The 17,011-nt window shown below is 44.0% G+C and overlaps 1 protein-coding gene across 1 annotated transcript; it reads left to right on the top strand.

The window, feature by feature from the left end:
- Positions 1 to 4,201: 4,201 nt before the first annotated feature.
- On the top strand, positions 4,202 to 11,876 carry LOC115319451. Its single transcript, XM_040216584.1, has 5 exons — positions 4,202 to 4,324; positions 6,401 to 6,564; positions 7,482 to 7,570; positions 10,336 to 10,428; positions 11,689 to 11,876. The coding sequence occupies exons 1-5, from the start codon at positions 4,202 to 4,204 to the stop codon at positions 11,874 to 11,876; spliced, it is 657 nt and encodes a 218-aa protein (XP_040072518.1).
- The last annotated feature ends 5,135 nt before the right edge of the window (positions 11,877 to 17,011 follow it).

Below are 17,011 nucleotides of genomic sequence, written 5' to 3'. Positions count from 1 at the left end.
ACGTACTCGGAACTGTTGTACTCAACCTCCCAAGGGCTACCCTCGACTAGACGCCCGGTCACGGCAACGTGGAGGAAACTCGGCGTGTGCACGCTGCGGCTCGAGCTGGTATCCTCCGAGCCACCCCTCCTCCACGGCCAACGGCGGCCTTTCAACGAGTCGAGTCCTTGTCTCACAAGAAGAAGAGGAGGCACAGCTCCTTGCCACGCCCGTACACCCCACGGACCTTCTAGGCTTTAGCATTCTACGGGGAATACAGAAGAGAGTACCCACCGCCGCACAAGACGCTGACCCGACAGGAGACCACAGCTTGGCGACAACTTTAGACAAACACATACACACACTTAGCTTTATTGCACAAGCTCCTTCCTCAACAATACCCAGCCGAATGTCCCTTTGGTGGAGTTCACCCATCCCTCTACCGCGTTACGTGAGTCTGTTCCTTGAACCCCTTCCTTTCCCCCTCCACACCTCCCTCCGAACCCGAGGCCTGGGAAGTTTCGCTGCGCAGCTCCTCCCCCAACGACCAGCTCGCCCTGATCCGGAGGGCAAGAGCTGCAACAGAAAGCACTGGAGCCCTGGACTGAGGGCTTCACCACGACCTTTGCACTTTCCTAAAGTAGCTTAATAAAGTTTGTACCACCACCACCGTCGTCTTTCGGCTGAACGCGCGCGCTCGAGGCATCTGTCGCTCGAGACGCCGAAGAGTTGTCGAGGCTAGGAAGCTCGCGCTGGCGGCAGGGCGGCTGCAGCTTGTCTTTTCTGTTTTCTCCTTGTTAGTGACTACAGTTTTCAATAACAACGTCAATTGGCGACTTGAGCGATCGAAAGCGTCGCTGTGGTCGGCCCACTGCAATTGGCCGAGTGCTGACTATGACGTCAGCAAAGGATTTCTCATCGACGCAAATAAGAGGAATGTAGGAACTTCAATTTTGACGGTGTAGGCAGTGTTGCTTTGAGAGCGCTATGATTTGAGGTTTTCACCATGCTCATTACAAACAGCATCGAACTTGTTGTTCACAAAGTAATGACGTCACGAAAGGTAACCAAACGTGGGCGCCACCGAAACATCTCGCCGCTAATAGCACCCCAAGGAACATCGATATTTTATAAGTGTGTCGTGAAAATTTCCCTGATGATGACTCTTGCAGAAGGCAGGACAGGCACGACGACATGAGGCGCGGGGGTTCGATGCGCATGCACGGTCGTGCGTCCCCCGGGCCTCTCGGAAGCGTCGGCGCACGCGCGCGCACACTGCATCGTCGTTTGTCATGACATAGCCTTCTATATACTGGCAAAGCCTGGCAGATCGCCACGAGAAGTGGCAGCCGAAATGGAAAATGTGGAGCGGCAGACAACAGATGAGAGTAGAGCCACATGACTGGCGCCCCGCTGAGGCAAGACGCCCAAACACACTTCTCCCGAGCGAACAAGTGTGTTTTGGGTCCTCGCTGCTGCAAAAGCTGTGCGCTGCCGTCCAGGTTCCCCGAGAAATGGCTCTTTGATACTCTGTGCTACCAGATCCTCGCGCTCCGAATCTGCGACCGGGCACTCTATGGCTCCGTCGTCGAACTGCCAAGCTTTGTCAGCATAGAGGAGGCTATGGTCATGTCGCCTGATGTTGGTCGGCCGCTTTAAAGCAGTGCTGGAGTTATAATAAGAACAGAGTTATGCATGCTCAAGTAGCACACATAATATCGGAGGGTTCGAGAAGCTTTCTGCTGGTCAGATTTCAGTGTATGATCTACATTTTGCGAACGATACGAAAAATATGTTCCTCCCAAATCAAACACTCCGCAAGAGACGATTTTAGGCAACTTGTGCAGTCAAATTTGGCGCATTTGGCTCCTTCACCACCGATAAAGAGTTGGCAGCATAAGTGAAAGGGAGGCAAAACTCGGGATATGTAATTTAATTACTCTACCGCAATCAGCCACCAGGACGGGCTTCAGGGCGTGAGAAGACTATGGAGTGTGTGCCCAATGCGAAGAGCAAGTCGTCTGCTTCTTGCACAGGGGTTACGGTGACGTCAGAACGATGCCGAATTCTGATTGGCTTTCATTGGAAGGATAATGAATGGGTAGAGCTAAATGATCGATGCCTTAAATTCTACCCACTTTTTTTTTCAATCAGCCAGTAAAAGCAAGGCGTTCTGACATCATCGCAACCCCTATGCAAGAAGCAGGGGAACTTGCGTTCGCATTGCCCAGCAATTTTACAAGTGTTTCGGAAGCACCTGCCCTCTGGCACCTTAGGCCAGTGGGAGAACAAACTCTCCACATTAACTACACTCATGGGTCGTTGCAGCGGCTAGCTCTTCAGCGGTTAGATTTGGTACATAACTGTGAAAGAATTATGCTTTGTTTGTTTCGCAAAAAGAGTTTTATAAGCCGATATACATTATGCTAAAAAAAAACGATACAGACTTGACTTATACCCCTCTCAGATGGGCTAGTTTAGTGTCACTATTAGAGAGTGCACTTCAACCCGTAGAAACACACTCCATGTGTGTTGGTGCTACACGGAAAAACTTAGTGTCACTCCAAAATGATGGCAATAACGATGGGTAAGTCATGGGCACGCAACATATTACAGTGCATACGCATTTTTTTATAAATATCTTCGTAGTCTTATCAGAAACACGTTACCACACATTGTTGCGCTAAGTCGCGAGCTTTAATTCAAATTCAAATCCAATTAGATCATTACGATCAGCCATTACAAGCCAGTGAGACACAAAAGAAATTTGAATTCATCTCACGAGAAGTTTGATTAGAAGCAAATAGTTGCTTGGGTGTGTATATATACGTTTGTTTTTCCGAATAAAAATTCAGATGAAAGTAGCGCATCGTTTCGTCTATTCCTTCTGTTGTCCTTGTTTTCTGGCGCTTTTCGAATCTAAGATGTAGCAACTTGCCCAACTCCAGATTCTTCTACAATTTATAGCCCGTCTGACAGGGGTATTAACGATATCAACAATTTACTAAGACGTTTCATCTCCCATGCAGGAGACATCATCAGTCCGTGCTCAAGGTCATCTAAAGTACCTTTATAAAAAATTAATTCTAAAATTGGCAGCGACCTTTGTCATAAAATTCCTAATTTGAACACCCTGGGAGAAACATCCCCTACGGTTCTGTAGAAGGTGTTGCTAGGAGGGGGAAAAGAAGGGGAGAAAAAACGAGTGAAGGGAGGAGAGGGATTGGCAGAGAAAATAAGGGAGAGGGGAAGAGAGGGATGGAGTGATGGAACTGATGTGTCACCTGGCGTATATTTTCCCGCTATATTTAGCGGGCAAACTGAATGGCTGTATAGGTCACGTGTCTTCAATTTCCAAAAGGTGTAAGGTAACGTGACGTCACCGGACGTGGCTTTCCCCGCTAAATTTAGCGGAAAATGCACGGACGGGCGTACGGGCGGACGGATGGATGGTAGGAACAACATTTTGGGATTGGAGATAGCGTTAAAAGGCATTTCGTGTTTTAAAGTCTGCGAATATACCCAATTTTAGATCACGTGCGCCCTGATCACTTTCAGAATAATATATATTACCATAAAAATGCAAATTCAATTTCACACATAATTCAGGAGGAAACTAACGTGACGTGAGTCACGTGACGTAACGGCTTCGCGTGATGGCATGATATCGCGTGATGTTAATTTTCCGAGAAGTATAGCGAAATTTAGACAGAAGACACCGCTGAATTTAACGGCGTAATGCACAGACGGTCAGATGAGTGGACGCGTTCCTGGAAGTAGGAGGTTTTGTTATAAAGCATTCAGTGCTTTAAAAGCAGACGCACCACTAACAGGAAATAAAATTTGTGAACAAAAAGCTAGGGAACAAATTTAACGCAGCAATTAGAAACGCTTATTTATATTCTTTTGGCACGTGCTATCAGCGAGGCAGCGATTTTTTCTTCAGCAGACACAAACGGCAACTAAAGGGCACAGCTCTCAAGGAAAGACTGCGCGATTCTCGAACCCGCAACAACAGACTGAACTCGCTCAATCTAAAAAAAAAAAAAAGCGAGTATTGAACTCAAGCTTAGCGTCATCACTCTAACGAAATCAAAATAAAGCTCTACAAAACGGAAAAAAAGAAGATAAAAAAACTCACGACGTTCAGTTAAAGTCACTTGCTTGTAAAACACAATGTTAGTCTTGATCTCCGATTCTTTGCCTCTAAGAAAAAGCAGGGATGGAGATTTACGTTGTTGTGCGTACCTTTGTACTTGTGTTTTTTCTGGTGGTAGAAGTAGCAGGACAATGTCGGAAAGAACTATTTTCTCAACGTTTAGGGAGATATCCAGACGCCTGGAAGGTGAGTACGATTGATAATCAAATATTTTTGTCGTCTTTATGGTATTTAATAATGTAATAATTTTTCACATCAAGTTTAGTCAAAGCGGAACTGATAAGTGCCTACGAGTTTCCAGAGTTATCTTATTTTATCTGTTGCTTAGAACCAGGAGCAAGTTTCTTATTTATCCGAAAATGCGGTTTAACAAGCCAATGCAATACGCCTCTTGAGGAACAGACGGAACTAATATAAAATTGTCATAAAGATAACTATGATTTGGCAACTAATTGTATTACAAAGAAAACTTTTTTTACGGAATTACATACATTGGAATCCTATGCCAGATATTCAAAAGAGCCTTCGAAGTGAAAGTTCAGGGGCTTCAATTGTGACTACACAGCATGTACACTAACGATTTGAAATTATTTCAGATGGTTCAAGATATCGCGCTGCCATTTGCAAAGGATGTGCTGCTAGGTGGCGAATGCTTGGAGTAAAAATGTCAACCAATGAACTTGCCTCGTTCAAAATAGAAGAAAAAAACTTTTTCGGGCAGCGGTGGCATTCGCAGATGCTGTCATGACCGTGCCAGCCTAGTTTTATGTGCTGCCGACAAACATCAAAGAGTGGAGAGTGCGCTGGACGCCGCCGCCGAGCTTAGCGTACGATCTTTCGAAAGTCCTCACTATGCCGGCGCACGTCTCTCCAATGTACAAATCCGAAAGTGCGATAATTTATTAACGCTTACAAACAAACCGAATAGGAAGACGGGAATGAACGGTCGAGGCGCCGCGTACTTTATAATATTCACGTGCGTCACGCTGCGCCATCTTTCGGCAGCACATACAACTATACTCCGTTTCACGATAACTTGGCGAACTGTCTGGGCTGCTGCCCGCGCGACCCAAAAGAGCGCAAAAGCAAGGCACGTAATAACTCTTCATGGTCGAGCCCACTGGGTTTTTGTTACCGAAACAGGAGCAGAGCCGTCCGTGACAAAGGTAGTTCTGAGCTTCTTTTTATTTTAACGGCAATTTAACTGGGGCGATTCCACATATAACGAAAAGATATGAAGAATAAAGAATAAATAATGGCAAATTTATAGTTTCAATTATATTTGAACCACAAAAGTGACGCCACATCTGTATCCGCTCGATTTGTTTCGCCTTGTAGCGCCGTGGCCGTTGGCAATCGCCGGCGATCGCAGCCATGTAATTGACCGTTTCCGCTCAAAACATCGCAATGCGTTCTAGCATAAGCACCAGTCACAGATTCGCGCCGAAATTGAGCGAATGGTTGTGTCTGAACTATTCCCGAAGTGCTGGCTATTCTGGCGGACGGAAATGCTGCTGCGATGGACGTTCCTCCGAAGGTGCTTGGTTTCGGAGCAGACGACGCTTGGCTCGCAGACGACAGCCGGTTCCTCCGGGCCTCGCGCCTTGCATTTGGCGTGGCGACACAAATGCTGGGTCACGTGCCTCGCTCCGACGCTCTTATTGGGTCGCGGGGCCTTAGCCTCCACAGTTCGCCAAGTTATCGTGAAACGGAGCATGTGCAAACAAGGTCGTGACATCGTCTGCGAATGCCACCGCAAAACAGCAAAAACAATCCAAAACATTTTTTTTTTTTTTTTTTACATAGCAATTTTTTTTAATCTTTTTACTTCAATCTTTTATTTCCGAGCCGAGCCTCTAGCGAATCGCAGTGTGATACATTCAGAAACCGAATTTTTAACACTCTCTAAAATGGGTTCGCAGCGCTCTACTACAGGCTGTAGTGAATAAAGTACGATTTAAAATTTGTGCATCCTGAGGGTAATGTGGAACGTTTCTTGGACATCCTACACTTAAATGCAGTGTTGGCAAACACGAAAAACAAATAACAGAAAAAAAATTTTTAAGTACAATGGTGAAGTCATTATCCCAGTTTATTTCAGATTAACGTATTTTTTCACGTGGACTCATCTAAATGGAAGTGTACAGAGCGGAAAGATATACTCTATTTTTATAATACCTGCATTAAGCCAATAAATAAAAACGTGACGAGCAAGAGGTTAATGTATTTACGACGGTCATTAAACGTGTGCTCTTCTTACAGATTCTCGGAAACTTGACACAGCAATTCTTTTTGGCATATTATTCGCACAGTTCAGAAATAGGATCCCAACTAAGGTGCTTGCGTACTATCAGCCGTACAGTGGACGAGTCGCTGCCGTGGACGACCACTTTAGTTTATGGCTACACTTCAGACAATAGTACCCTGTAAGTAAACATGATACAAATTGTCAAATATGTATTACAGTAAATAGAACTCGAGACCCCTCCTATGCACCCTAGGACGCTAATATTTTTTATAATTGTAGCATCTGAGGTTTTTCTTTGTCGAAATGGCCCAATTTAAAACTATATTTTAAAAAAGCCGTAGTATTGTAGCAAACATTGTATTCAATCATGGCCAAGTTGTTAGGGCCTCCTGGGCACAGATTTTTTGTTTTAGCTTATACTCTTCAGAGTGCCCGGCGAGTTAATTTTTCCAAACACAATGCGGTCAGTTAATCAAGGAAATCTGGTAAACGAGTACAGTAAATGACAAGGTGGTAAATAACCCGATTTGCTCGAAAACGCAACCGCACAAGCAAACTGAGCATCCAAAGCTTAATGCTTCTTATCACTGTGCAGATGGCGTTTATTCAGCCATCCTGTTTTCCGACCTCGTCATTGGTTAGAATTTCTTCGCCGACCACGGTGATAGGCCCGACACCTGTTTTGTTGGGAATTATACAGAGTGGAATTTCTACAGTGGCCACTAATATGGCGTTTAAGGGCTTTCTCAAGAATTGAAATTAGGGAGGCGTCTAAATTTTTAGGGGGGGGGGGGGGTTATTGAGAACAGAGGAGTTGTTGGGAATTAAGGGGGTGCCTTCAGAAAAACAAAGGAATGCACCCCCCCCCCCCCCCCCCCCCCAGGAAGTGTGTAGGGAAATCACGGATGGCGTTGCATACCTCGCCGCAAATAAGCTTGAACTTATTTCCATATTGAATGGATGTAACAAAAAGTGAATGTCTCTAAATACATATTTGGGATGCTATACAGTAAGGGAAACGATGCATGAGAGTGGGTCGTGTAGTGCATAGAAAGCTTGCCTTTTTTGACAAATCTCGTTTATTTTTATTTTCAGACTGAGTGGCATAGTAAAAGTTGACATAAAGAAGACGAATGACTCGCTTGTTTTCGACGATGCTTTTAATACGAGATACCCAGAGAAAGGTAAATAGAGCAATGGGAACCTTTTTCTCTCCACAACTAAAACATAAATAATGAGCGGCAAATGCAAGATAATTTGTGGTTACATTGGGACAAGAAGGGCGGAGAGAGGCTTTTCACCTCTTCCACTACCAGCGTGAGCTTACCTTTGATAACGTTTTGGCATCTCGGGAGTTCCTATCACGACGAAGGACAACGAGAAGGTGCTTTATGTTAGGCATGGAAAGAGACATCAAGTCCTTGCCGTCCCGTCAGCGGTCATACAGGGTGAAACAAGGAGACGCCAGGCTCTTTATATCGACCGGAAAATTCGGTTTCTTAACCTATCGCGCTACGACTTTGTGCAGCGTTGCCCACAGATGGTGCATTTTTTTTTTTGTAAAATTGGCAAAGAGCGAACTTACCTGAGGAAAAAGTAAAGAAAAAAAAAGGCTTAGCTCCTATGGAAACGCAGCGACGCCACCGGTCTGCAAACAACACGGCGCCGTTTCGCACGGGAGACAAGAGATGGCGCAACATACGCCGCCAACGAACGAGCATACGGCGCCGAGAGCAGGCCTTTTAGTAGACGATCTTTTCGACTCAAAAGCGGCGCGTGTTCCGCAGGCGGCGATAGTCGCAGAAACAAAAAAGACAGGCGCGTTAACAGCAAGGAACTACAGTTCCATGTCTGCTAAAGGGCCGGCTCTCGGCGTCGTCTGCTCGTTCGTTGGCGGCAGTTGGCGTCGCGACCGCTTGCGCCATCTCTTGTCTCGCGTGCGAAACGGCGCCGTGTTGTTTGCAGACCGGTGGCGTCGTTGCGTTTCCGTAGGAGCTAAGCCTTTTTCTTTCTTTACTTTTTCCTCAGGTAAGTTCGCTGTTTGCAAATTTTACCAAAAAAGATGCACCATCTGTGGGCAACGCTGCACAAAGTCGTAGCGCGATAGGTTAAGAAACCGAATTTTCCGGTCGATTTAAAGAGCCTGCCGTCTCCTTGTTTCACCCTGTAGTGAAGCCGGGGTGGGGTATAAAAGTAGATACTTGTATGCCCAGAAGCTACGTCTTCGCAGACCATGGAAAAACCGATGCAACTATCAAAAAAACATCACACATCAAAAGCAACATTGCGGGACGTTTTGATTTTTTCTTCAAAGGCAATTTGAGGAATCCATAAAACTGCAATTTATATGCGTGCACCGTCTCAAACGCTATTATAAACATCGAGAATATTACGTCCCTTTATAATGGTAGGGAGGAATTCAAGACATTGCAAAGGTGGTCCATAAACTTCAATGCAAAAAAGTATGTCGGGACTAAGAAAAAAAAACATATACATCACCAAGGCTCCAGTTAAAACTAATTAAAATGGTATTATTGAACTCTGAAGACGCAAAGAGTGTGGCCATTTCTTCCGTTGCTCAACTGAAATATATATATTTATATACATTTTTTTTTTCGGTTAGCTGAGGACAGTTTCGGGAGAATGCAAAGGGAGAATACAGCAGAAAGTTCGGCGTGTATGGTCTAGGGCTCCCCAAGGCACAAGAGAAACCTATCAGTTTCAAAAGAAACATGTATTTTCTTTCAAAATGCAACGTTCCAAAGGCAAACCAGTCAACGTCTGGAGGTGAAATTCAATGATGCATAAAACAACTATTCTCAGGCAGATGAATTACGAATTAACAGTGCTACAAGATTTGAATAAAATATATTACAAATGCGCTACACGCACCACAGGTTACAACAAAGTGAGAGTATTTATTTAGAATTCAGAGACTTCAAAAATTTTATACGTATTTATTTGCCGGAATGTTGATGCATGCCAAACGTGAGTGCGTTCCTTTGGTTGTAAATACCAAAGAAAAAAATGAGACCTAAAAATACATTATAGCCGCCCGTCTGTGCGTTTATGGGGTGAAATCATTACCGCAAAAAGAAGATATTTACAACTGGGGGCCCTTGATATTCAAAGAGGTGGGCGTATTATTTTGCAAAAAAAAACGGCCATCAGAAAAAATTACAGGATATAGCCCGTGGTGAATCAGTGGCGATGGTAGACACTCGAACTAGAGAACTGTCTGGAACTAATTTAAAAATATAGAGGAAAAAAGAAGAGTCTGAAATCAAAGCCCCAGCCTAAGACACATGTTATTATTTTAAAGGGAAGCTACCGAGGTGTTCGAAAAAAATTAGGTAGAAGTGAATTCTAGTGTATTTTTATCCCGTGAACCATTGGCTGCGCAAGTATCGTTAAACACGAGAAAACGCGAAGGACAGTGGTTGTACAGTCACTGTACGTGACGTCTACAACGGATATTCTGACTGCCCAAGGCTAGGGAGGCGGGGCTTCAGCCCTATTTTGAAATTGCTCTTAATGCTCTGCGGCACGCCGCATTGAAACATAATTGGGATATATGTTATTTTAAAGGCCAAATGAGCGCAATACAATTGTTTTTTCTCAAATGCAGAACTGCTCCATCTTCCTTTAAGGCACACTGTGCATAAGGTTAACATAAATATATATTGGGTTAAGTACAGTTATATTATGCTGACACAGAGTAAACAAGCTTGCACCATTTTTGTTTAATAGGTTTTAACTGTGTCAAGTCCTACTTCCAACATGAACGGAGCCCTATCAAAGTTTGGCACACAAAAGAGATTCATTAGTAGTAGACTATCTTCTCAAGCGCCATAAATTTAACCTAGCGCTAGCATGCATATAACTGCATGGATGTACCGGCATTTGTTTATAAATAAATTCAGGTGTTCTTGTTTTATTTGTTTTGCAGTAAAAGAGGGGCATTACATATTTAAACACGACATAAGCGAAATAATTTATACAAATTTTGAAACATGCATAGTTCTCTATTCACAATTACTTGGTAAGTAGAAAACATCTTATTAATATAACGTGGCCTTGAAACTTTGTTCAAATAAGCGCTCTAACAAAATTATTAATTACCTTTGTATTACTGGTGCTTGTTGCAAAAGACCATTCAGCGAATACGCTGTTTATTTTGTATTCGACCTACTGCTGGCAATCCTCCACATATCGAACGGTCTTTTGTCCGTGCGACATGTAACGAACACGGTAGCATTGTAAAACGATAAGAAACAGCGAGAAAAGCGACACGGCCAGAGAAGGTGCACACACACAGAGAGGGCTGACTTTTAACTGTTACTTTCAACTGAAAACAGTTTAAAGTCAGGTCTCTGTTTGTGTGTACACCTCCTCTGTCCGTGTCGTTTTCCGCGCTGTTTTTTACCCTTTTAACAATGCAACACCAACTAGCCCAACTTACCATTGTGAACACGGTAGAGGCTTGCTCCGGTGTCTCTCACCTCAGGAAGTGTTCATGTTAGGTCGAAGTACAGAGATGACGACAGCCACTTCAATGGTTTCTTAAAGGGCCGTAAAATCACATAAATCGACTTTTGAAGTCACAACCAAACAAAAAGTACGATAGCCCATGGCAATTTTTCCTATTAAAAACGTAACCAAACATCCGGTATACGCCCGCTTCTTGCATGATATTGCTATGTGGTCGCGTGTTTAATAAAAAATTCCCCTAATTATATTAGCTTCGGGTTTTTATGATGCTTAGGGCGTACAGATCTGTGTCATAACTGAACAATCTAAAAAAAGAAAAAAACTCCAGAGTTTCTTTAAGAGACAGTTCTAGTCACTATTTCTGTTTTTGTTTTAAATAAGGCGTACAAAAAAAAACACTTTATCTTTGTTGCTACTCTTCCCGAGTAACTGTTCAAAAAGTCTATTCAAAACTTGATTGTTCTGACAATTACCTCATTTTTTGTTCTACTATCTCCAATATCTCTGGGTACCCCCTTTCTTCCAGCATGTTGTTAAAGTGTCGGTTTTTATTATGTTCAGGTTGGAATTGTGAATCTCCTCCTCAATGAGAATAACATCACTTTTATGCAAGTAATCTGTGTAAAGAAAATGTATGTTTCGTGATGTTGCTTCGTTATTTTACATACCGAAAGATAAATTATTGTTTGTCAAAACAATGTTGCACGATGAACAAGAACTTCGAAATATATAAAGTGAACCTATTCTGATATTTCCAAATATTTTGCGAAATAGAACAGTATGCAAGTTATCAAACCTGTACTTTTTATAGGATACCAAGTTTGGGTTGCAGGAAAGAACCCCATCGGGACAAGTGGCCTCCCGTACCTTTGCACGTTCCTCTATGAAACCTGCGCTGGACGAAAAAAACACTGGGCTTACGATTGGACTATATGCCCTCGAATTAAATCTAAGGATCCTAAAACAGTGCCTAATAGAGGGGACAGCACTAAAGCATAAAAAATAAAATAAATGTGGAGCCCTCTTTTGAAGTTTTTTTCACCTCTATGTAACGCTGACTTGAATTTTATAACTAGTACCTTTACAACCAGGGACTCAATCCGGAACCAGAACCGGAACCAAATAAACCAAATGTCCTCGGTAACCTTGACAGTAAAAAAAACCTGTCAATAACCCGATACGTAACCGAAACCGGAAACAATTAATCAGTATCTGATGTATTATTATCGATTCGTGACAAAAAAAGAAATAATTGAGAAATATTTTGAGTAAAGCATCCCATGGCGTAAACTTGGCCATTTCGTTAAAACACCTGAAACTGAATAAAAAAAAAAAAAACTTGAAAAAAAAAGTAGAAGAAATAGGGAAAGAAGTCGGCCAGGCGACGTCTCAAACTCAGCTAATACGTTTATCCAGTAAACCTCTGTGGACACTTTAATAACAAGGTCGTCACCATACAACACAACAAAGACAAAAATCGTTTTTTTTTTCTTTTTCTCTTTGTAGAAACTTTGCAGCCACAAATATACACACTTATGACACGTGTTTACAACCATATTAAAAATAAAACATTTTGGTTCTTCCATTTGGCCTAGAGGCTTCTGTAATATTTCAGAGGTAACTCCAAAGTTAATGGATATCCAAGAAAAAAAAATCCAACGAGTTTTAAGTGACTTTCGAGTCCTAAAAATAAAATCATTACTTTGCTTCTTTTTTTTTTTTTTTAGTCTTACGCAGCCCCAAAAGCAACATAGCACTGCTAGCGCCACTTTCAGCGCCGCCTCTTCTTTGCCCTGAGTAAGATGGCCGCCAACCGGAAAATCTGGTTTCCCCTGATCGCATGAGGAAATGTGGGAAACCGCCACTCCAGAAGTTTTATTTAACCTCCTTGCTATCCCACCAAAACAGCAAATAAACAAAAGGCTAACAATATTCGATCACTGGAAAAAAATTATAAAACACAGTCGACCGAAAGACGTTTAGTTTTGGGCTATGCATGACCTGCAGTACGTCACTCCTAGAATGTTGATATTGATGTTAAAGCCGGTCACGCTACTTTTGCTTCTCTTGGGCAATATGCGAACATCAAGGCTCAAGCAACTAAGCCAAGGAAAATATGTTCCATACTCATAGTCTTTTCCTGCCTCAGCAACAATCCTTGCTTGCTGCTGATGTTTTTTTTTTAACTATCTCTAAGATATTTAATTGTGTCCATACTAAACAGTTATAACTAAAGGGACACTGACAGGGCATCTATGCTCACCGAGGTTGTTTTTAATGGGTTAGCATTAGTACTCGCATGGCGGAAAAGGTGACGGCGTCCGTCTGTGGACAAAACAGTGGAAAGGGAAACGCGCCGCATAGAGAGGAGGAGAGTAGCGAAGGGCAAAGGCGAGAGGGAGACGACGTCACGGGGCGGAAGCCAATCCGCGCGTTATGCTGGAGCGAGTTCAAACTAGCAGATGTGTAAAATGCGTATGCCTTGGTTTGTATTAGAGGGCGGAGTGTGAACCAAGTACTAGCGCTGGTCCAAGTAGGCGGAAAAAGAAGACGGGCTGTGAACGAACGGCTGTGTACGGGCTGCCGAAACCGGTGAACTGCGAAAGCAGCGTCAGCCAGAATCTTTTGTTTCATCAAAAAAAGATACACAACACATAATGTGTCATCAAAAAAACTTCAAGCTTTTTAAAGCACCTTTTTAAAATAGATTTCCATACGAAACCCCCAAAGCCAGAACAAATATTAAAGGAAGATCCATTGGTGGATACTTGGGGAATGCAATAGCATGACCCTTGGCAAACGCCACACACGTTCCCCTATCGGGAAGCACTAACGTTGACCCCGTAATGAACCCAAAAAGAGACAGCAAAAAATACAGGAGGCAGAAGAGGTTGCCAAAAGAGAAAGCAAAAACAGAAAAGTGAAGGGGTCCGCGTGAGCGTTTCCCGAATGGGGGACGTGTGTGACGTTTCCCAGGGATCATACCAACGCATTCCCTAAAAATACACCAATGGTTAATCCTTTATTTGATCATGACTTATAAGAGCCCAAGAAACCATAAAAACAATTTCCGATTCGAAATTTTTCGCCCGAAAATAGCCAGTGAAGAATCGACCGGTACAGACCCGCTCACTCTCTTTTCTATTGTCACGTGGCGTTCAAAACTAAAGCGTACCATTTATGTTCAAAGTCGTGAGTCATCTAAGGAACATATTCAATATTAAAAACGAAAAAAATAGGAACTTTATGTTCGTTGTTTCTAAAAAACTGAAAAAGTAAGTTGATGAAAAAGGCTCGAGGTACACCTAAGCACTTCTTATGAGTTGTGAATGCGAAAGCATGCACGCCGCTCTTCCACTCCCTCTTTCGTCTGCGCGGCGTACTTGCGTCGACGGTCGAGCGCGCGCGCTGTCCTCGACGCGCTGACCTTAGGCGTGGAGCGATGTGAGCCGCTGCCTCGCGGACACGTAGCGCCATGGGGTGGCGGTCGTTGAAACTGACGCGCAGCGGCCAATGGGAGCCTCGTCGACGCACGCCCGCCAATGGGACCGAAGCCGAAATCCATCAGCTTTACTCCGCTCCTTTGGGATCGGGGAAACTAGGTGTCGTTTCGCTAGGCTTTTCGCGTGGTTTCACAGCTGGGCGCTGGCTCCACTTGGAGAAAGGATTTAAGGTGCCGTATGGCGCGACTTCAAAGCTGATGACGTCGGCTCGCTCCGTAAGACAATTAATGCTTTCGCATTAAAAAAAATACAAAATCCTGCACAGATCAAAGGAAGCACATGTTCACGTCATTCCCAATATGGCGACTTACCGCGGGCTGGACGACGCGATGGCGGCGCACGACGTACCAACGTTGCGACGGACGTGGGACTGCTACGTCGGAACTGTCGTTCGTGGTACCGGCCAACCGATCTTCAAGCGTAGAACACCGAGCGGAAGAGATTTACGTGCGAAACAATTGCACGACAAACGGTGCAAGCAACTTCGTCGTCGTCTTCGCTTCACACGCCAAAGAAGTGGAAACGCGGTCGGGTGTAACCATGTGACTTTCGACAACTTTTACCTCCTCCCCATTTCTTCCTCCTCCTCGGTATACATCGCCCACATGTAGCGGAAATGAGCATCCGTGCTCACATTTCGGTTTCGGTTTCGAGCAGTTGGGTTCTTTGGCTTTATTAAAAATATTCGTAACTCTGTAGCAAAATATAGATTGGAACCATATCAAATCTCCTGACTCTATATTAAAGCGCCCCTGAAAAGAAAAAAAAAAGTTTTTTAAAAACAGTCTGGTTGAGACACGCGTGTCGAAAAATGAATTTTACGCGAAAAAAAAAATTTTTTTAGAGCAATATTGATTGCGCCAGACGCAATTTAGTCGGCAGTCACCTCCTTTCCACTTTTCTCTCTCTCGGCATCTCGGGCGCGTGGAGGGGAGGTAGTCCCCGCCTCTTCGTAGTGGATCGGCTTGGCTGCTTTCCTGGCTTGGCTGCGCCCCGCACGAGAGCCATTGCTACTTCCTGGCCGTGTTCCAAAATCGACTCGATCTTACCCCAGGGTGAGGGTTTTGTACTCTTGGCGTTCTAAAACCTACCCGCGTACAGCGTTTTTCAATCTGTGCTGTCACGTGATACGATCCGCCGGAGAAACTCGGATCCATTTGGAGATTTGGAACACAGCCCCTGGCTGGCTGTCTGACGACGACGACATACCGCGTCGTATCATGCACGTACCGTGGTCACCGTGGTCGTACACACAGTACATAGTCGTCGCGGTGGACCCCGACCTGAAGCGTCGGTTGCTTTAACGCTGCCAGCAGCTGGGCCTTCGCCCGTACGAGGACACGCCTCGCCAGCCGGAAGGCGTCCGCTCCGATCGCCGCGAGACAACCGCTCGCGAGGCACCCGCTTCGCCGCGGCGAAGCGGGTGCCTCGACGAGTTCGTTCGAGCCGCACGATCCTTCAAGCCGCCGCGAGGACACGCAGTGGTAACTGATTTTTTTTTTTATTAAACGTTGAGTGCGGTGCCGCGTGCCTCACTAAACTCTTTACGGGAACCACGGGAACCGACATCTAAACAAAAATTGGCACTGGCGCGCGCCAGAAAACAAACAAAAGATGAGGTAAACGGGACACACGAACCGCGCAAAGAAGAGCAGAAAAACAGAAACCTGTCACCCCGCGCCACTTCCTAAGTACTTACTATGACTGACTAACTAACACAAGCAGCAAGCCCTCTTCAGAACGCGAAACGCGAAGACGGCGACCACGACAGAAAACAAAATGGCGAAGCTTTTGTTTGTTGTTTTGTTGAAGTATCCGAACGGAAGTTACGATTTTGTAGAACGTTTGTAAAAAATTGCGACATTCATTCGATGGATTGTTTCTTAAACCTAAAAATATGTAATTCAAAAGGCGATTTCAAGAGATCACGAAGATTTTATAACCAACATCTAAGCTGTCACTCATTCTATTGGCCAATGAGAAGCCGATTTGAATGACCATGGTTACCAATGAGAAGCCGAGCTGAATGACCAGGAATTTGCGCGCAAATTTTCAAATAAATCTCTCGCCGTCAATATTGCTCTAAAAAAAATTTGTTTTCGCGTAAAATTAATTTTTTGACACGCGTGTCCCAACCAGACTGTTTTAAAAAAACTTTTTTTTTTCTTTTCAGGGGCCCTTTAAACCTTCTGGAAAATATTAAAAAAATAAATAGGTGGTGTTAGCGTCATCTTATTTAAACCTTTTTTTATTAGGCCGAATCAAGTTAAGATCATTTTTGAACACATGGTAAAAATTTGTAGGATCAGAAAATGTAACTCCGATTTCTTCCTAGAGCGACAAAAAACTAGACCGGGGAAAAAAATCCTTGTTTATAGTTATTGATCAAATCAGGTTCGATAAACAACATTCACTGAGGTCGGGTGGTAATTGTTTGCTTGCTGCTGGTCTTTCCCGCCGAACACTGGGTGAACCCATCACTGCAATTAAAAGAGAAAGCTCTGCGAATGACAAAGCAGAAAAGTCGTTTCGTACTAGCGATGCCGTTTACTTTGTGTCTCTGAGACTTGATCATCATGTTTTCGTCATGTTTTCGAAAAAACATGACGAAAAGGTTAACGTGTGGAAGAT

Source organism: Ixodes scapularis, unplaced genomic scaffold (genome assembly GCF_016920785.2).
Source record: "Ixodes scapularis isolate PalLabHiFi unplaced genomic scaffold, ASM1692078v2 PGA_scaffold11__112_contigs__length_91849675, whole genome shotgun sequence".
NCBI lineage: Eukaryota > Metazoa > Arthropoda > Arachnida > Ixodida > Ixodidae > Ixodes > Ixodes scapularis.
This window is presented reverse-complemented; position numbering and strand designations above follow the sequence as displayed.